At 42.3% G+C, this 21,871-nt stretch overlaps 1 protein-coding gene across 1 annotated transcript in view; it reads left to right on the top strand.

Annotated features, from left to right (window-relative positions):
* The first annotated feature begins 783 nt into the window (after window positions 1–783).
* The window catches only part of LOC129341612 (transmembrane 9 superfamily member 2-like), a 56,700-nt gene continuing 35,612 nt past the window's right edge, over window positions 784–21,871 (top strand). The window contains exons 1-8 of the mRNA XM_054996892.1: window positions 784–1,095; window positions 4,338–4,405; window positions 4,666–4,759; window positions 6,260–6,387; window positions 6,676–6,805; window positions 10,236–10,363; window positions 15,739–15,850; window positions 17,589–17,668. Coding sequence (XP_054852867.1) covers window positions 877–1,095; window positions 4,338–4,405; window positions 4,666–4,759; window positions 6,260–6,387; window positions 6,676–6,805; window positions 10,236–10,363; window positions 15,739–15,850; window positions 17,589–17,668 — 959 coding nt within the window. The 5' untranslated portion in view covers window positions 784–876. The remainder of the gene's footprint in view (window positions 1,096–4,337; window positions 4,406–4,665; window positions 4,760–6,259; window positions 6,388–6,675; window positions 6,806–10,235; window positions 10,364–15,738; window positions 15,851–17,588; window positions 17,669–21,871) is intronic.

Genomic DNA, 21,871 nt, shown 5'->3' with positions numbered 1-21,871 from the left:
TTACTGTTTAGCAACTATAGACTAACATGGCTAACTCCTCTTGGTAACTTTCCAGTCTACTGGCCAGCTGGCATCCGTGCTGCCTTGCTGGGCATTGTCTGGAACGACTGGTAAAGGAGTTTATGATATTCCACATCCATAAACTGTCCTTCCAGTATGAGAGAGGGGTCTGACTGCTGATGCCTGGAGCAAGATCTGAGTACAATAGCACCTTAAAGATCAACTAGATTTCCAAGGTTTGAGTTTTCAAGAGTCCAACAGGTGGCCCAGGTCCTGCAGCACCCCCAAGCTACAAGCCTACTCCTTTAGCACATATCTTTGAGATATGTAGTGTTCATGGCTTAGCCATCATTCTAAATTTAAACTGCTGTAGCATAGTGGGTAAGTGATCAGACTGGAAATCAACACTTTTCTAGTTCAAATCCTACTATTGCCAGTCACTTCTCCCCGCCCCCAGCTCCCCAGCTGTATTGCGAGGATGGTAATAACATTGACTTTGTTCATTTCTCAAAGTGGGGCACTATTCTGTCTAGAAGAGCAGCATATAAACACTGTTATCATTCATGTTGAAAATATTACATACCAATGCACCGTTACAGTATTACAACGTGCACAAATTATTACACTCAATAAAGGCAAAATGTATTACAAAATCTACAAATAAAATATGACATTTAAATAAACTAACATTTGAATCCGTCTCGCATTCCCTCCCCCCCCCCCCGAAAGCCGGCAATGCAACTCCTGGCAACTTTGCCCTCAGTCAAGATGGTGCCTCTTGAAGAGACTTGTTTTGGTCACGTGGGAGGCTGAAGCCCTGAGCGAGCGAGCGAACGCAGGCCCGGTTGCTACGGAGGCTGCCTTCGAGCGACTGTGATGCCGCTGCCGGCGCGGAAGTCTTGGTGGCCGGGCGGCCGGGATCTCCGTCCCGTGGGAAACTGGGCAGGCGGCGCGGCAGGGATGAGGCGAACAAGGCTGCTGCTGTTCCTGGCGGGCCTGGTGGGCCTTTGCAACGGCTTCTACTTGCCCGGCTTAGCTCCTGTCAGCTTCTGCGAGCCCCCGCAGGCCGGCCAGGAGGGCTCCAAAGGATGCAAGGTGGGGGGAAAGGGGGGGCGAGGAGGCCGAACGAGAAGCCCGACTTCACATTTCCCTCAGGAAAGCCCCACTTCGATCGCCGCCTCTGCTTCAGGCTGAGGGGTGCAAGACGAAATCTCTCAAAACTTCCCTCACAATATGGGGGGAGGGTTTCTTTTTATATTATATTTAGTCTGCCCCGTTTGCCTCCTTCCCTTCCCCAAACTTAATATGTTCTAGTTAGAGTGTCTTGTAAGGAGATACATTAAAGGGTAGGGGGAGGAGTCCTTTCCCCAGCTCAGGGCTCTCCGAAATTCTCTGAAGGAAGCCCTACTTTGCCATTCCTAAATTAGCTCTTCCCTAAGCATAGACGGGGAAGGGAGTGAGATCTCTCATGGTTATAGGGGCTGCGTATTTTCTCTGAGGGGAATGACACAATTTTGCATAGGGGAGCAAGATTCAGATCTAGTGCCACGTTAAAGACCAACTCAGGTGCCGCTGGACCTGAATCTTTCTCTTCTGCTACAGACCAACGCAGCTACCCTCCTGAAACTTTGCATAGGGCACTCAATCTTCTACTGTATAAACCTAATGTGTTCCAATTAGGATGATATATTAAAAGTGGGCCGGCATATGAAGAATCCCTCTCACACACACCCTCCAAATTATTTCAAGGAAGTCCCATACATTGATAACCCATGATTGGGTTGAGGGGGGTGGATGTGCCACTCCAGGTTCTGTTCTTAATTTGGGGCCATTTCTCCATGGGGAGATGGGAGGGAGAAAAAGTATGTCTTATGCTCATACTCTGGAAATCTAGTACATCTATAAAGTGCTACTGGACCCGAATCTTGCTCTTCTACTGCAGACCAACACGGCTACTCACCTGAAACTACATCTTATGTAGTCAAACTGCCTTATGCTTACCCCACTCCCCTCTCTCACCTTCAGGAGAGTTTTCTCCCCCCAAACTGCTAAACGGGACAAAAATACGATGAAGTGAGCTTCCCCCCTCCATCAGAGAGCTTCCATAAATCCTTTCACAAAGGGAGGATGATTTTAAAAACATAAATCCTTTCACAAAGGGAGGATGATTTTAAAGACATTATTTTTACAACAACTGTGAGAGGTAGGGTTAAGTTGAAAAAGTGAGAGGCTTGTCCAAGGCTACTAAATTGCTGTCTGTTTTTAGTGCCAGATTCCTACTCTGAAGAGCAACCTTAACTGGCAACAATTCAACAGGGGATAGTTTCCCAGTCCCTATATTTTAAAGCAGGAAAAATGTCAGTGTTAAATTTCTCCTGCCATGTTTTGCGTGTCAGGCAGCAGTTAAGTTTGCTGTTTATGTTCTTAAGTCCTTGTATTGGAGAAAGGCATGGAATCGATATAATAAAGATATGGGAGGTGGGCTGGTGGAAAAGGTGGCAGCTGTACAGGACATCTACCGAAATTCCTTGTTGCGTAAGGAATTTGCTGGTTCAGAATCCAACACTCCATCACTTACAACAAAAGGACTTCTTTTCTTGACTTCAAAACCTTTGAAAATTATGTACCACTTTCTCAGTGTTCTCAAATTATTTATTTACTTACATTTATAGTCTTTCTCACTGAATGTCAAAGCAGTTTACATTTTTTTTAAAAAATACAATAACAACAATACAATACATGCAATAAATTACTTGTGTGTTCTCATGGATGAAAAGCATTGCACCAGTGTGGGGTAGTAGATACGGTGTCAGGCTAGAATCTGGAAGACCCAGGTTCGAATCCCTACTTTGCCATGGAAGCTTGCAGGGTGATCTTGGGCCAGAAACACACACTCTGCTTAACTTACCTCACAGGGTTGTTGTGAAGATAAAATGGAGGAGTTGAGATGATGTAAGCCACTTTGAATCCCATTGGGGAGAAAGGTGAGGTATAAATGAAGTAAATAAGTAAATAAAACGACAATCCTATTTTCTTTATAAAAGAGTTGGTCTTAGGTAAGTGAAGTCAAAGGCACCTGTCCTCTACTATGCAATTTGACATTCTCTAGGTTGGCTTGACATAAAGCAAGGTTGTATTGGGTTGAAACTTTTACTAGGGAAACTCAGCTGAAATAACTAGTTGGGTTGGTGCTGTGAAAAAAGTTGCTTTTTCAAGTTACTTATTTAGGCATTTCTTGCCCTGCTTCCCCCTACAGTGGGAACCCAAAGCAGCTCACAAAAGGAAATTTGAATAAATAGGAAAACGTTTAATAAACAAATAAAAAATACAAGAAGATGATAAAACAATAGATTACATCCTGGGCTGATCCTGATTCCATAGGGCTGCCTTCAGATTCACATCAAACTGCTGTTTTTTTTCTTCCTGTTGTCACTAGATGAAGTATATTGACTAGGATATTTAACTTATGTAGCCTCTTTTAAAATCCAATTAAACTACATTTACTTATTGTCAATCCCATTAATTTAAATGGAGCTATTGCTTCCAATTATGTATTTATTTAGTACATTTTTTGCTCTGTTCCTCCTCAGGCCAGGGTACATGGTTCATGTATGTATGTATGTATGTATGTATGCAGGGCTTTTTTTCAGCTGGAACGCAGTGGAACGGAGTTCCGGAACCTCCTGAAAATGGTCACATGGCTGGTGGCCCTGCCCCTGATCTCCTGACAGAGGGGAGTTTAGATTGCCTTCTGTCTGGAGATCAGGGGGCGGGGCCACCAGCCATGTGACCATTTTTGCGAGGGCGATTTAAACTTTTAAAAACTCCCTCCTTGTTCCAGCTGACCCAAAGTGACGTCATTAGCCCTGGGAGCATGTGTGCACTTTGCGCACGCACATGTGGTACCAGGGGCACCACCTCCCACCAAGACTTGCCCCCTGTGCTGGCAACCCACTGAGTTCCACCACCTCTTTTCCCAGAAAAAAAAGCCCTGTATGTATGTATGTATGTATGTATGTATGTATGTATGTATGTCATGTTATCTTAGCAACTCTGTGATGTAGACTAGGGTGAGAGTGAGAGTGAGAGTGACTGATGGCCTAGGGATCCCCAGTGAATTTCACAGCACAGTGGGGATTTGAACCCAAGTCCAGCTCACTTTAGTGCTATGTCACATTGGCTCATAAGCAAATCTGCATAGGATACTAACTTCAGAATTACTTGGATTCCATTTTTCATTGTGCATAATGGTTTATTGTTCATATTTCATTGCCTTTTTTTAAAAAAACCCAATTATATTAAATTCAGTGTCCTAACAGATTTTTCTATTTTTTCAGTCACAAATTGAGTTGTTTGTGAACAGATTGGACTCTGTTGAATCAGTCCTGCCCTATGAATATGATGCGTGAGTATACCCCAATATCTTCAATTAAGTGCTTAGATTTTGGAAGGGAAAAAACTTTACACAGTTTATGCAGACTGAAAGAGTTCAAAGGACTGCTAACTGCTGTGTAAAATATTTGTGGCATGATATACACTGATACAGCATGTGAAGCAGAATTAGTAGTTTCAACCATGCAATCCAGTAATTCAGAATATTTTAAAATGGATACAGGCATACATCTTGAAATTTTAATGTTAAAATAGTTCTTCTTTTCCCCTTAGTTTTGACTTTTGTCAAGATGCAACTGAGAAAAGGCCTTCAGAAAACCTGGGACAAGTCTTGTTTGGAGAGAGAATAGCTTCATCCCCCTACAAGGTTATTGCAGCCTTTACACACTATTTGGACGACCTGTTGTATTTTGTTAAATCCTGCTGTGTATTGTTCAGTCCTATTGATTTTTGTGTCAGTCACTTGCATTGTTGCTGCTCTGCAAGGCTTTCTTAGAAATACTGTATGTATGTTGGACTTGTTCAGGTTGAAGCATTTCAGCAAAACATTGTGTACTGTAAATAGATTTTAAGCATTGTCCCACTTGCAGGCATGTGCATGGGGATGCTGTGTTGCTGGTACAGCAGTGTATTCTTGCCCTTGAGTAGGAAACTGCATAAATTGAGAAATCATTAGCAGAAATGTTATCTTGTCTTCTAGCATGGTTAAAGTTATTACGGGCAAGGAGTTCAGGGGATGTTTCAGGATCAATTATGCTTATTTATGACATTTGCATAGCTATTGCTGCTGTTCCAGCTCCTTCCACAAACTTCCCAAAGCATAGAACTGGCAACTGTTGGGAACAAAGGGCTGGACTAGACCAGGGGTAGGACAGCAAGTTTCAAGTCCAATGGCATCTTAAAGGCCAAGAAGATTTTCAGGGTAAAAGCTTTGTGACTCAAAGCTCCCTTTGTAAGATACAAATGGTAATGGAGATCCCAAGCCATTATATCCCATTCATGAGTAAAGAAGGGGGTCAGGAGGCAAAAGTACAGTGGTGCAATGCAGCTTGATTAGTACAAAAATTAGCATCTGTAGCATAGTATCTATTCAGCCTTAGAGGGAAGAGATCCATTATTCTGAAATTAATTTGTGAATGAACTCAAGTTCACCAATCTCACATTGTAATCTCCCCTTGAAGCTTCTCTGTTCGAGGACTGCCAATTATAGGTCAGTAATGGAATGCCCGAGAAGATTAAAATGTTCTCCCTCTGGTTTTTGAGTGTTGTGATTTTTAATGGCTGATTAATATCTAATTATTATTTTGCGTAGGGAAGATGAACAAGTAAATGAAATTGAGGTGGTGTAGCTGGTGTTGTTAGGGGCAGTGATTGTGGTGTTGGAGTGATTATGGGGACATCTGGTTTATTGCAGGCCCTGGTCCATGTTAGGAAGTACATTATTGAGAGTGAGAAGTTGTTTAAGGGGAGGGGGCTGTCTGCAGGCAAGAAAAGGTTTGCCTCCCAATGCTTGTGAGAGAGGAATATTGTCCTGCATAGGTTGCAGGTCATCAATGATATGTTCAGCTGGTTTGAGCCGACAGCAGCATGTGACCACCAGGCGTATATGCTGTTCGCTTGTAATCTAGTACGTTGTCTGCAGGGGAAGTATGTATGAGCGAGGCACCAATCCCCTTTAAAGAGCACTGAACAGAAAATGAAATTGCATAGAATTTACAGGTTTTAAGGTACAAGATGTTAAATGTCAGCTTTTATATTCTGATAGATTCCTTTTTGATGACAGGGGAAAGGATGATAACAAAAATAACAGTTTTGAATGCAAAACGTTTTCAATAGCATAAAGCAAACAATTCTGTTTTTATTACAGTTTACCTTTAACAAACCAGAAACATGCAGGAAGGTTTGTAAGAAATCCTACAACCCAGAGAAGGCCGAAGACATGACTAAGTTGGCATTTTTGAAGAAAGGAATGCAGTTGAATTACCAGCATCACTGGTGAGTTAATACATTCTCTAAAATGTCTGATCTCTGGAAGGAAGAATAAAAAAAAGTCTAGCCATACTCTTATGACAGTACCCCACCCGATTTCTTCCTTCTAATAATAAATGAGTGTTCCTGTTTAATTAATTAACATAAATCCTCAAAAATTATGTTGGGAACCGTATTTGGGTACAAAGGCAGCATACAAATCTTTTAAATAAATAAAGTTACAGTTGAATGTGCCAAATACTTTATAGCAATTCTGACTGTAGAATGATTTCCTTTTTTTTTTTTTTTGCTCAGGATTATTGATAATATGCCAGTAACTTGGTGTTATGATGTAGAAGGTGGACAGAGATATTGTAATCCAGGATTTCCAATTGGATGCTTTGTTACTGCAGCTGGCCGGGTTAAAGATGCCTGTGTTATAAGTGTAAGTGGTCATTGTATCTCTGTTGTTGTTTTTCAAATGCTGACTTGTAATTTTCTTCAAAATCCTGTGTTGTTAGAAAGTTATAAAGTACAAGCAAGGCAATTTAGAAAAGATTTTTGGGGAGGGTTATCCAATGCAGAACATTTATCATGCAGGTTGATACAAAACATGTTTACTTGGTAGTAAATTCCATTTGTCTCTAGTAGCTGTCCTTGGTATTGTATTGTCCTTGGTATTTCTGCCTTATGAAGGACAGTATGAACTTTTCTACATACTTTGTTCATCTGCAGAATTTCTGCTCTGTATTCCCCACCCCCCCAACTGGGCTTGATGAGGGGGTATGCAAGAGAGGGATGTCAGGCTATTTTGATAGAGAGGCACTATTGTCTCTTTTCCTGCTTGTTTTCAGATGCTTGGTTCGAATTGCATTATTTCAGTGGGCATTTGGAACCAACTGGTTACCATGATCACTGATATTAGAATTCTAGTTTTGAGCCGCTTTGTGGAGCCTTTGGATCCCAGAGTGGGGCAAAAATGAAATAAAAATACATTGAAAACATTCTGCTATTATCACACTGCTGGCAATTGTTAACAAACAGCTTTGAACTATTAAAAGGCTCAGTAGAGCATTCTTTCCCATCTGCTATACATTAAATGTTGGGTCCTCTAAAACATACAAGAAAACCTGCAGTTGGCATATTGAATAGTACATTGGCTTTCCCATGGAGGGATGATGAAAACAGTATAGCTGGAGAGAAGGTATGGGTCACGGGACTTCCTGGGTATACAGAAAAAATACAGCACTGTAAACTAACAAAAAGGGAAAACCCCTTAAACAATGGCCTGATGAGTGCTGAAAATGCATCAGGAGGGACAGAATTATTATTATTTATTATTATTTATGTTATTTATAGTCCGCCTTTCTCACTGAGACTCAAGGCAGATTACACAGTATGAGGTTAATACAATCAGTATCAAGTAAGTACATTTCAATACAATACCATAAGGTAAACATATACAAGTTTAAAGACATAGCATTAGGAGGAGGGCAGAGGCACGCCGACAAAACTAGACCACACTTACAGCTGGTGAAAACAATGGCCACAACTTATTGACAACAGCAAGTACAGCAGCGAGTAAGGAGCATTGGCCATCATATGGATCGGATCCCTAAACATCGGCTTGTCTGTCTGCCAGCCGATGACCCCTCTCCCTCAGAAGCCTGCTGAGGGGGGATCCAAGGAGAGTCATTGAAGGGGAGATCATGTGGGTGTACACCCCTGAATGATTCCCCAGCCCCCTGGGAGTGAGGATGCTCTGACACCCTGAGCTGGGCATGCACCTCCGTCCCTCACCCCAAGATTCCTTATGGGAATCCCCTTATCAGGGAACCTGGGCAGGAGGCTCTGATTCCCCCCAAAAGAGATCCGATCCAGTGACCAACCGCTAAGCAAAGTTGTGACAAACAAGTAACGAAATATGAAAGCCATATAGGGAGTGGTGAGTGGGGTTGCGAAGCCAGGAGCCGAGTGCGGAGGCACGGGGCGGCTCCTCCTTATATTCGCAGCAGCTGGACCAGAGGGGGAACTGCCTCTGCAAGGTCTGGCCACAGGCTCTGCCCCTGGACGTTAGCCTCCCAGCCGCCGCTGATTGGCTGGCCGGGATTTGAAACGATTGGCTGCCGGCTTGCATCGACGCCGAGCAAGCCGGCATGGCGGCCACCATGCCTGTCCTGCCTCCGACATCGCGGCAGCAAACCGGATGCCTGGTGAGTCAGGCACCTGCGCTTCTGATATGTTTTGTTTGCTCCTGTGCATGGCTTTGGTTATCCTTGGAGTACATGCTACATGTACAAAAGTAATGTGCAATTTGTATAACTCTGGACTCCATGAAGGAATAAATACAGTTTGAAATGGCAAGAATTGTTGTAAGGCACTTCAGCTGATGGGGGTGGGCCAAATGCTTGAAAGTGTGTGTGTGTGAGAGAGAGAGAGAGAAAGCATATTAGTGTCTTTTTGTGCACTGGCAAATTGCTCTGGATATAAAGATATTATTATTGACAAGACGTAGTACCAAAAAAGCAATTAAGGACGGTCACAAGAGAACACACTGCCGCAGATGTACTTCAAAAGGTTAATTTGCAAGGGTAGGAGAGTGCATTTTTATTTCCACTGCTTTTTGAGCTCTGTCCAAGAAAAGACTGTCATTTAGTAAGGAATACTGATAGAAAATATACAGGCATAATTTTTCTCAGTCCAGTAGATTTTCAGAAATGATTAATAAACTAATTGTCCCCTCCCTCGAAATAATTATTTCAGTATTTGGAATGGATTTCTGAATTTAAAAAAAAATCAGAAAATTCTACAAGAAATTTCCCCAAATCATTAGCTTTATTGCCTTGAACTGGGAAAGGTAATTATGGCATGCTTTAAGCAGTTGCACAGTTTTCTCTCGTTCCTTCCTTGGCTTTGCAAACCAGGCTGCTGTGTCACAAACAAAGAACTTCTCATATTTCATTGGAGATAACTGGTGCGTTCTTGAAGAACGTCCGAAGAAGCTTGAAAACGTAAAACCTGAATTATCTATTGAAAGGAAAGTGCATATAGGGCAAGAACTGGGGAGTGCATCTGTTCAGTTTGCCCTCTAAAGAAGGCCATTGGTCTTCCGGCATTATTTTTACTTGTCCTCAGACTTTAGTGCGATTCCAAAGGATGCCTCTGTGTCTTCATTAAAACCCAAAAGTACTGGGGAAGAAGTATCCAAAGGCTATTTTTTAAACCCCCTTTTTCCAAGGTAAGGGCATGTACAGACTGTGAAATTCAGACCTATTTGGGTCAAAACATATGTCACAGGTTGGTGCTAGTAAATGTAGTCCACATGATTGGGAAAATTAGCTCAGTGCTTATGAAGTATTTCAAGGATGCCTCTGGCTGGGATCCAAAGAGTGTGCAACTGGTTCCAGGGGGCTTTGGTATTGCATTTTTCACTCAGCAGCTTAGTCTACCTTGTGTCTACTGTGTTTGAAACTGACCGGTATTTCAAAAGCAGTTTGTGATTATGATGTGTGTGATTGTGGTTTATTTGGTAAAAATAGGATGTCCTATTACCACAAAATCCTACTGAGCATGCCCAAGCCTTTGGGTATGCCTAAAGTAAAAAAAAAAATGGATTCTGTTACTGGAGAAGAGATATGGACTAAACATAGACAAAGCATGATGATGAACTGTAATTTTCTCCTGACTGCATTTCTCCTGTGAAAACTAAATGGGGATTTATACAGTTTATTCATGTTCTGTGGAAATCCTTAACAGCAAAATGTTGGCATATCTGGATTATGCTCAAATTGTTCCTTTTAAAAATGGAGTAATGTTATAGGTGCCACTACTAGTGCCAGGATAATATTGCAAAATGTGTTTAATATCTCTTCAAGACTGATTTCAACAGAAAGAATACGTTCTACCTCTTCAACCACGTTGATATTACTATCATGTATCATAGCGGAAAGGATGAGAACTGGCCTGGAGCTCGACTAGTGGCAGCAAGGCTGGAACCCAGAAGGTAATTAGCCTCTTCATGGTGTCTCACTTTGCATGGAGAAACTGTACTTGCATTGAACTTGGTTTTGGCTGTTTGCTGTGTTCACAGGGTTTTGCTCATTAACACTTCTGTGTAAACTAGTAGAATAAATACATCTTAGTAACAGAGGTCCTCCTAGGTTCAGTCCTTGGCATCCCTAGTTGGAAGATCTGAGATAAATGACCAGGGATTTCTGACTGTGACTTAGAGAGTTGGCTCCTGTTTGCAATGTGGAATTAAGTCGGATGGACTATTGATACGATACTTTTTATAAGGCAGTTGTACCCAACTAAATATTTAAGAGGAAGAATTTATGATGGTGTTCTGTAGCTAGTACTTACACTGAATCTAATATGTCATATTGTTGCCTATTCAGCCAGTTTGGAGTATTTTCCAACTTGCACATTTACACTGTTTTCTGAATATTTAGTCCATGAGGATTGGATCTGTTTTGGACCTTTGCAGTTCCACACTTGAGGGAGTCGAACCGAAGTGGTGTCTGTTTATTTTTTTTTCTGCACTAGAAACATGCTCTGTTTCTACTATAGGCTTCTGGAGAACATGTCAGTTTTATCAGTTGATCGGCTGAGGACATAGAAACATAGAGCTGGAAGGGATCCCAAGGGTCATCTAGTCTACTCCCTTGCACAGTGCAGGAAATTCACAGCTACTTCACCCCCTCACTGACCACTGCTCTATGCCCAGACACGTCAGTTTTGTCAGTTGATCAGCTGAGGAAACTTGCAAGGGTTTTTTTGTTTTTAAAGGTACCGGTGTTGCAACATTGTTGTTGGGAAAAAAGCCAAAAAAGAATGGACTACAAAGAACAGGAAGTACACTGGGAAACTTTAAAATATCAAATGGGATCCTGGGCTCTTTGTAGTTTTTCTGTTAGTCATATTGCAGCGGTTTTTCCCCATCAGTTGCAGGTATTTTTTTTTTAAGGCACCAAGGTTGCGCCATTGCTGTTTTTAAAAAAAATCAGAAAAAAGCTGGATGGGTTGCTGTTCAGCCAGTCAGGACACAGGGGGATAAAGGGGAAGGTGAAAGGCAGGGCCAGGTCGAACACCAAGAAAAGCATTCTGTACTTCAAAAAAGTTGTGGTTTGACTTCACTGTGATCACATCCAGGTTAGATTATTGTAATGTGATTTACATAGGACTACCTTTGAAAACTGTCTAGAAAATCCAGTTTTTCCAAAATGCAGTGGCTAGGCTGGGGGAAAGGGGAGACTGAATTCAAGGAACGTGTCATCCATGTGCTGAAAAATCTGCAACTGGATGCCCATTTGTTTCCAGGATCAGCCGATTTGTTTCCAGGCATGTCAGTTAAGATCTCCTTCATTAGTCTTTCTCTCTGTGCTTCCACCTGCAGAGGTAAGGTCGGTGGCAGTTAGGCTCTTTTCAGTGGTAGCCTTTGGAATGCCCTTTCTCTTGAAAAGGCACCTATCTTATTGTATTTTAGGCACCAGGCCAAAATATTTCTTTTAACCCAGGCTTTTAACTTAGGGATTTTATCTTTTTAAAGCTGTTTTGTGCTATGCATTTAGCCTGAAGACTGCTTTGTGGATATTTATTTTTATTTATTTTATTTATGTCCCACCTTTTCTCCCCAATGGAGACCCAAAGTGGCTTACATCATTCTCCTCTTCTGCATTTTATATTCATAAGAATCCTGTGAGGTAGGTTAGGCTGAGAGAGTGTGACTACCCCAAGGTCACCCAGCGAGCTTCCATGGCAGAGTTTCAAACCAGGGTCTCCCAGATCCTAGTCTGACACTCTTAACTGCCTCTCTGCACAACACTGGATATGACTGCACAATGCTGGCTTTATGCCTGTAACTTTTTTAATATTGATAATATATGTCATTGTGTTTATGGTTTGATGGAATTGTTTTGAGTTGTGAGCTGCCTCAAGCAGGTCTCTGGAAAGGTAGCATATAAATGCCCTAAATAAATACATTTATCAAAGAAGTTACTAGTGGGAACTCATTCTTGGATGTTCAGTGCAATCTCAAGCAAAGTTACTCCAGTCCAGGCCCGTTGACTTCCATGGGCTTAGACTGGAGTAACTGTTTTTAGGATTGCACTGCCTGTCAACAGAGGGTAAGGAAGGGATTATCCTGAAATGAGTATACAGAAGTAAGAAAAATGGAATGGGGAGAGAGGAGGTAAATGTTTCTGTTGTCAGAGGAAAAAAATGGTTTAACTGGGGATATAAATTTTAGTCAGTTAACAAGGAGAGGCTGTGGACTTTTTGTATGTGTGGTTGTGATAAAGCAGAACTGAAAAGAATTCTTGAAACTCCAGTTTGCTTTATCTAATCCCAGAGGGCATTTTTGGAAGGCATCAACCCCATTGGCAAGTGTCTCCTGGGTCAGGACTAGACATGGGCACGAACCAAAAAAAAATAATGAACCATCGGTTTGCGGTTCGGTGCTGATGACGATCCTGAAGTCGCGAACCACAACGAACATTTTCTGTTGCTGAACCGGTTCACGGTTCATGGTTCGTGGGGCGCGGAACGGCCCCCATGGCACTTAGAGAGCCCATATTCCCGGGGAGTCTTTTGCAGGCTCTCCTACAGCCATCACCCAAGTTTGGACAAGATTGCAAAAGGGATCTTGGAGTTATACCCTCTCCAGTCCAAGGCCCCCAGGAAACTCCCACAAAAATCCACGCTGAATTATACTCTCAGTCTCTCTCCCCAAAGGCTAGCAAGTGGCAAGTAAGAGCTCTGTCCCACTCCACTGCTCGCTGAAAGTGAAACCCAGCCTAGGAGCCCACGGCTATTTATAAGCACAGGTCCCATTGAGCAACGCAGGAGGTCTGTGTTTGGCTGTCAGAGCTGCCTGTCAGAGTTTGCAGGGATGAGATTGGAGTGCCCATGGCTACAGAACACACCCTTTCCCCTCCCTCCCTGGGTGTCTTCTCCCAACTTGTAACCACTTTGCAGCTCCGTGGTTGGAAGGAAGACCTGCCGATCAAGATAAGCTGGGCTTCCATTCGGGTTTCCAGGGCAACAGAAGGAGCGCAGACAGAGTTCAGGCATTCCCCCGGCTCCGTTGCCAGGGGAATTGATTGCTGGCGCCTGAGTGTCTGCCTTCCCGAACCGTGGCCGAACGCACCGAACCAGGCCTCTCCTGAACGCTGGTTCGTTGGCCGTGGACAATCACGAACCACCGGATCGCGATCGCCAATTTCGTGGGTTTTTGAAGTTCGTAATGCGGTTCATGCCCATCTCTAGTCAGGACTAATCACACCTTGACTTTTACAATGTGCGCTTGTTTATCTTCTGTTTGTTTTCAGATGTTAAGGGAAAGATGACTTGGGTTTTAAAGGGTATCTGAAATTGTACGTCTTCTCTTTTAAATTTTGTCCAGTTACAGTACTTTCAGAGTAGACAGCTGCCTTCTGTGTCTACAAACCAAATACTACATTAAGGAATAATGCAGAAAATTATGCTGGATCATGTTCACATCTTTTATTTCCTTACTGCTATATATTATGTGTTCCTGTTGTTAAAACAATAATTGTTTGTGAAGAGATTCTTGGTGAGTCAGCATAGGAAGTTTCAGGTGGGTAGCCATGTTGGTCTGTAGTAGAAGAATCCAGCATAGGAAGTGTGTCTGAATTCACTCCATCCCATATGTTGTAGTCAGTGTTTCGGTAATGCTTACCACAAGGGGGCACAGTAATGATCTCTGGGCAAGCATAAACTTCACCCCTTTCTGCAGCCTTTACTCTTCAGTGTTTGTTTTTACTGAAAGGCAAAGTGTGATCTTTCATCCAGAAATTCAGAAATGGTTGAGCTGAATTATTGACAATTTTTTACAAAATATTGCTGTTTGAGTAGAGGTAGAGTCTGTACATAATACACTGTTTGAAATACTTGAAAATTGGATAGAAGCATGGCATCTACCGTGACTGCAGCTATTTTTTCTCCCTCCATTAGATGGCTCTAAAGTACCTTATAAAAATTCAGGTCTTTCTTTGCTGGTGGAAGATATTTCAGATCTCAAATTCTTAGTCTTGCCTCTCTTCTAGTAATTGAGCTTGGGCTTGACTTTGTTTGTATTTCTTTCCATCACAGTGGGCCAGTTGTTCAAGTACCAAAAAGCATTAGCAGAAAAACCTGGCCTGGAGTGCATCTGAGAAGGCTTCACAAATCAGAAAGAAGACTGGAAACCTTTGTGTTTTACATCAAGATACTTACCATTATCTGGATGCTTAAATAAGTGCATATTGCTAAAGTAGTAAAGAACATCAGTAGTAAAGAAGTATCAGAGAACTTGTAGCAGTGTATGTTTCACTTTTACACCCAAAATATTTAAGAGTAAATATTTCCTAGAAGAACCTTTTACTTACACACTCTCTCCCCTTCCCTCCACCTTTTCGCTGTGCATCACATATCTTGGCATGCTTCCTGATTGTAAGAAGGCAAGCCCCCAGCAGGGATGCATCCTGAGATGTGACAGGCAGCCTCTGCTGAGGGAAAATATTCCTGTGCATCGAGAGTAATTGAATGAGCCAATCACACCCAATGCCGACATAGCAGATTGACCCCAGCCCTTCCCGTGGAGGCTAGTTGTAAGGCTAGAGCAGTAAATGATTCAGACCTACATAAATCATTTTGGATCGTATAAAAGTATAAGGATCAAACTATACATGAAGTTGGATATCCTTAAATGGAACTCTAGAAGATAGTTGACCCTAAAAAGCATGGTAAAGAAACCTGTCTTTTTTCCTACAGAGGCTTGAAGCAGACTTAGGCAGCATTGTTGATTGGGGAAAATGTGTGTGGGGAAAAGTTAAACACACTCTTTGTATTGCTACAGCCCCGATTCAGATTGCACCGTCCTGTTTTTTAGGGCCAGATTAGGCATGGAATTCCAGTATCATGTATAGCTTGGTCCCCACATCTATATCAACTCTTGATTATTAATATATTAATCTGTCAGGAGTTTTTTTGTAATAGAGAAATGTCTACATTTAATCTTCGGATGTTTCTGTGGACTTCGCAGGAAGCTTCTAGTTCAAATGAATATGGTGAATTCCTTTGAAAACTTGAGCCAGCATAATGTCCTAGTTAAGAGAATCTCACTTTGATGGGAGACCCAGGTTCAAAGCCCCACTGTGTCATGGAAGCTCATTGGGTGACCTAGAGCCAGTCTCACTTCATTGGTTTAATGTATCTCAAAGGGTGGTGGTAGTGAGGATAAAATGGAGGAAGGGAGAATGATGGAAGCTGCTTTGGGTTTCCATTGGGGAGAAGAGCAGCAGATAATTATCTAAAATAAACAATGTCATGATAAATCAATTATCCAGGAAATTTGGTTAAAAATAACTATATTTGCAGTTACAAACATACAGATGAGAAAGACTTAACTTGTGATGGCCTCCCAATGGAAATTCCTGCAGTATTCTCTGAGAAACTGGATGTAATCTACACTTACTCTGTGAAATTTGAAGTAAGTATAAGAGAGTAGTACTGTATTTGCAGCTCTAATTCCTTAATTTTTTCAGATTTTAGTGTATTACGAAGCAAAGATACATTTCTTAGGTAGAGTTGGGTGTGTATTGAGCACTCAAATCCTAATAAATTACGTTCAGGTAAGGTACCCCCATCCCCCATTTCCTGATTTCCCTCCCTCTTCTGTAAATGTCATTGTTATATACTAAATGCTACCTATCTGCAGCATGCACCCATGACAGACATTGAATTTTTCTTTTGCCTCATGTTTGCTTCCATTAATACATCTGTGTTAAAATTTTTACCAGGATCTGCCATTAATGTGCCATGTAAATACCAGATGAACCATGAGGTTTGTTTGGAAGATAGCAAGACTTTTTACAAATTGGAACATGAACAAGCTCTCTGTTTAGTAGCCAGCCTTACACACAGCATTGCTGATCCTGATTTACAAAAGAAAAAAGAAAAAATACTTTCTGCTTTAGTCTCTTAAGGAAAATTCTGTGTTAGTATTGAATGGTCGATTGACAGCTTTTGGAGACATGTTTTGATTAAATATGACACAGCATGAGAAACTAGAGAGAGAGCTTGGTTTCCATATCCTCTAAAATCCTTATGGCTGTGTTGAGACTAGCCCCAAGGGATGGCCATTAAGGCTGGCTTTTTGTGATGCAAGACACCTGTTTGTGAGGAAGAGGCAAAACCCATTAGCTTGTGCTTGGCCAGGCAACCCGTTATAAGCTAACAACTTTCCCTTTTCTTCCAAATGAAATTTGACTTGAACCTTTGACCTTGAAGTGCAAGGTTCTGTATCTGATTACTGTTTCCCAGAGTCACTCATTCCTTTTATTTGACAACATGAATGAACTGCCTGTCAATATTTTGGGGGTTTTAAGGCTTAAAGAAATTTGGGTTTGTAACATTGACTTGATTCAAAAAGTGCAGTGCCTTTTGGAGATGTCTGCTGTTAGAGAGGAAAGGTAATCAACTTGAACTAGCAGCTGTGATGTCCACATTGAGTTGTGTATAAGCAGGTGCAACATACAGTCTATGAGTCTGGGAGCTTCCTCTGTACTACCGCTGAGTAGTCTTCATTCTGAAAATGCAGAAGGTCCTTGCATGGATTGGACCTTCTTGGAGTTTCTGGATCTGGGCTAGTGTTGATTGTAGGGTTAGGGCAACCTATGGGCATGCACGCTTTTTATTGAAAAAGAGGATTCACATATGGGTTTGGATCCCATCAAATTCCCTTCCTTGCCTCCTCCTTCCCAAAGTAACCCCAAATGCTGTTCCTGGAGGTTGGGGGACCCCTAGTAGCACCACGAGGAGGGAGTTTAAGGGCTGCTGAGGGAAGAGGGACTTGCCCGCCCCTGAATGTGTAGATCTTTTTTGACAGGATCCAACCCACTCCATCTAAGGATATATGCTATTGTAATGAAGGAAGATAAGAACCTTCTTGTGTTTCCCAAATAAAGAATCACACTGTGAAAAACATGGAAGCTGAAGTGCTATGGCTTCCCTACAAAGCAAGCATAATGCAGAACAGGCAACAACACACTTCTTGCACAAACATTGCACTGGCTCTTTTATAAACAAGTGACAAGCAAATACAGAAATATATGCCAGTCACTGAATCACACAAGCACAACTTAGCCAATGAGGGTCAGATTTCTGTGAATACTTGAAATTTTTTTAAGAAGTGGCATTAATGGTTTAACTCTACTTTTACCATACAGGAGAACAATGATATTAAGTGGGCTTCGAGATGGGACTACATCTTGGAATCTATGCCTCATACCAATATTCAGTGGTTTAGGTAAGACATGCTTAGTTCTAGAAGAAATGGCTTACAGAAAAATATAGGGAGATTGAGATCTTTATGTTTTATTTTGGGAATTGCAGCTTCTTATATGATTAAGAAAAAAGATTGAATGTTCACACAAGTGAACTTTCATGTCTCTGTTTGTGGAGTAACTCTTCAGCATTGGCTCTCTTGGGAATGGCTGAAGTGTTGCGTTTCATCCAAAGAATGTGCCTTCCTTACCCTGAAGAAAAGCAATCTCTGTATTTTACTTTTATCATCTTGTTTCTGAAAATTTGAGGTGTTAGTTGATTAACTGTAAAACTGTCCTGTGGTTTGCTTTGGAGTTCTATCCTTTGTTTGAAGCTCATATTTATTGCTAAGAAAAATACAGTTCAGTAAAAATGGATTGATTTTCTTCCCCTTTTAAGGGCTTTTCTGCACGGTCAGTTTATGGCGCTTCAGATTCCATTCTGCTTCTCTTGATGTCTAGATTTCTGCATGTGAAAAGGAGTTTTAAGATGCAGAATCGAACTTTCCCTGACATTTTTCTTGGCACACCTATGGAAACTTTTTAAAAGTCCCCTGTTAAGTCACCATTAATGCATCTTATATGTGTTCAGAATCCTTAGTCCTGTACTGCTTCTCTTTCCTCCTCCTTTCCTTTTCCTAGGCATTGATTGGTTGCTCACCCAGTGGAAACCACTCCCTCCCCAGCTACCCACACCCTCCCTCCTCCTCTTTTTTTTGATGCAGGAAAGGTTGTAATGCTGCAGCATCATTTATCACACAGCTGTATTGTGAATGACTTCAGGCTGCCTACACTTGCCCACAAATTACATTTTTTTGATCTGACCATATGTGCTAGGAGAAGCCTTGACACGGGCCCCAAGCAAGCAATGTATCGCCCCCCTTTTTAAGTTGGGCGGGGGGGTGTTGCAGCACTGTAATGTCCGTGTACCCATTTAATTACAGTCTCCTTTCCATTCCCTGATGGCAAATCACAGTTCCCGCTACTGATTGTTTCTTGTGCTTACATATATTTCCTTTCTTTATACCGGGGTTCATGAACATGGAAACCTTTGGGAGGTTGGGGAACTTTGTTTCCAGATTGACCCCTCCTCCACACAGAACACGGTCACATGATGCCAAGGACAATGAAAATGCTGTATCTTAGGGTGGCAAACCTTGAACAGTTTCCTCATGTGGGGAGGCATCATTTTTCTCTAGCAGAAGTGCCATTTTCTGCTGTGCCTTCAAGCAAGCGAGACCATTGTAGATGGCTGCTCAGAAGGCTGCTGGTGGCTGAGGCATTTCCTTCTCACATAGAAACATATATTTGGGAGAACTGCAGAGCAGATGGTGGCAAGGGGCCACAATAGGATGTTCTTGGAGCGTAGTAGAAAAACTAAAGCCATGCGGCAGGAATACAAAAAGGTGGAAGTACACAATAGCCACTCTGGAAATTCTCCTGTGCCCTGTCACTTCTGCCACCAACTGTACCGTATTTTCAGAGGAGATACCAGTATTAAGCCCCACAAGGAGGCTACGAACCTTTTATTCCTGACTGTGGAGGTGGCCCAAGGACAAACGGCAGCCATCATGAAGGGCTCAGAGGAGCTTTTCAGTCACGAACTTGTCACCATTAACTTGCAGGACATTCACTCCTCCACCTCCTTCAGATATTGGTGAGTACATTGTACATTCTGTGTTCATTTGTACCTTCCACATTTACAGTGCTGTGTCATGGGGGCATGGTGGGGGCAGCATTTACAACAGACACTGTGAGGGAGGTCTTCCCTTCATCTGTTTTATTTCATCCCTTCATCCGTTTTATGATTTCCAGTTCCAGTCTGGGAGATTGCTGGGGACTGAATGGGCAAGGGGAAGGGCAAGATTTCTGGAAGAAAGGGACTACATTTGGGAACATTGCAGCAATTTTATCCTCTGTTTTTCCTGTGTGCAATTTAAAAAAGACAACATGATTCCATTGCTCACAACACCCAAAGGGTCATCCCCTGCCGGGGAATCCCAGATCACTCAAGATTGTGATTCTGGCACACAGTGCAAGATACAGAATGAAGCGGATGGTAAATTTTCATAACTGACCAACAACATCCTTCCTAAATTAAATATTTTGCTTTCCTTCCTCGCCTCCTAGGTTACTAACCATGCAGGACTTCTATCCTTCTTTTGGGGTTACATTTGGGAAAATTTGTTTGCTCTAAGAAAATAGTGTATGATGGCTGCTGCTGCAGATATTCTTCCAGTTAATTTCTAATCACAATTTATTACATTACTATTTCTTCTTCTACAGAGACTGAACGCTTCCAAGAACAACTACTGGGGGTCATGGTGGAAGAGTAGGAACACACAGAGAGAAATATTGAACAGGGTCAGGAAGGTTAGTCATGGGCCGCATAATCAAGGGTTCTTGATTCCATTGTGTGCAAGAAGAGGTGGGCTTTGAATCTTCTTTGCAGTGTTACGGGAAGGAAAAGTGCCACATGAAAAGCCTGAAAACTGCTGTGTCCTCCTAGGGTTGGTGATTGGGACGGGGAGGGAATTAGCTGCTGTGGAGAATTTTTATAATCACCATTGTGGCACCACCGATCTCTCCCACATACACCCTTTTTCTGTCTTTCAGCCGTCCCCACCAGCCCCTCCAGATTGCTGCAGAGGTGTCACTTGGATTTCATCTGGCCAATGCACAAAGCAGGAAAAGGATTGCACTGGTGACTGATGTGCCTGAACATATGCTTGCACAGAACATGGTGGAGGAGCAGGAAGCTGTACATAGGCATGACAGAGCATTGGAAGAGGAGCAACAGCAATGATCGCAGCTTCTACAAGACAAATGTGCATGCCACAGGAAGATGGTGCAGGAAGCCAGGGAGGACTGCAGAGTCTTTCAGGATGCCATGCACGAGAACATGGAGGTGATGCTCTCTGCTGTGAAAGTGCTTTCCAGCCTCACCAAAATGATGGTGGAGCAGAAGAGGCAGACACAATTCCATATCCAAGCACCAGCAGCCTCTGCAGCAGCCATGGAACCACTGGCCTGAAACTCAACTGCTCCTTCCCTTCTTCCAGCCAGGGAACCAACTCTTAAATGTTCATGTGCTTGGAGAAAAACAAAACAAAATGATAACCCAAATCTTGTTTAGCAGCCATTGCACTGCAATTTGCATCCTCTCCAAATTTCAGGAATTCCCTTTCTGCTTGCTGGGATTCTCGGGGCAAGCCTCAAGGAATTCTTTCTCTTCCAGCTAAAGACTTCTAAGGTGTTACCTGCAGGGCATGCTACTTCTAATGGTATTTGATTCTTCAAATGTTTACTTTCTTACTTGTATTGCAACATAAAAATGCCTTGTTTTCAAAATCAAAGCCTTTTATTTTTTCAAACAAACATCAGAGAGGAATCTAAGCACTACATTACTATAAATACTAGAAAAAATTCCATAACTGACCCTACAACTAATAAAATATTAACAGCTACTATTTATAACTACAGAAACACTATTTACATCCTTGCCCACACAAGTGGAAGGAAGAGGTCTGGAGGAAACTGCTCTCTCAGCCCCACCCACCTCACATTTTGTTGTGGGGATAATAATGGCATACTTTGTAAACCGCTCTGAGTGGGCATTAAGTTGTCCTGAAGGGTGGTATATAAATCGAATGTTATTATTATTATTATTCATAGAGCTCCCTCTGCAGGAGCCTGTTGTCTCTCGTAAGCCTTTGGTTAACTTCTTCCAGGGTAGCCTCCTGCTTCTTCAGCTTCTTGCAGAGGGACTCCATGGCATTCAGCCTTATGTTAGTCTAAACATAATGAAGAGAATGAAGCAGCATTCTAAGGTGTCATCGGTGGACAGAAAATAGCTTGCTGTGCTACTGTTTTTTGGGTTTACAAAATAGTTTTACTGGTTGAGAGGCAGCTTCCCATGGTGGCCTGGACAGTGGCCGAGAGGTCGTCTGTGGTTGTGCGGGGGTGGGGTTGTCCTTCACGGGCTGACTCAGGAGAAGAGTGACCCTTACTACAGTTCCTGCTAAGGTTCCTGGTATAGGTCTTGGAAAATATTACACAGGGATTGTCTTTCCTAGTGATGCAACTGTGCAACTGTAGTATTGATTGTAAGCATTGCCAATCATGCATTGACCTACCATGCTGTTCTTCACAAATATCCTCAGCAGAAACCTCTGGTAGTTTCTCTA

This window comes from Eublepharis macularius, chromosome 13 (assembly GCF_028583425.1).
Source record: "Eublepharis macularius isolate TG4126 chromosome 13, MPM_Emac_v1.0, whole genome shotgun sequence".
In the NCBI taxonomy this organism is placed as follows: Eukaryota; Metazoa; Chordata; class Lepidosauria; order Squamata; family Eublepharidae; genus Eublepharis; species Eublepharis macularius.
The sequence above is the reverse complement of the archived record's forward strand: the minus strand, read 5'-3'. Positions and strand labels throughout refer to the sequence as shown.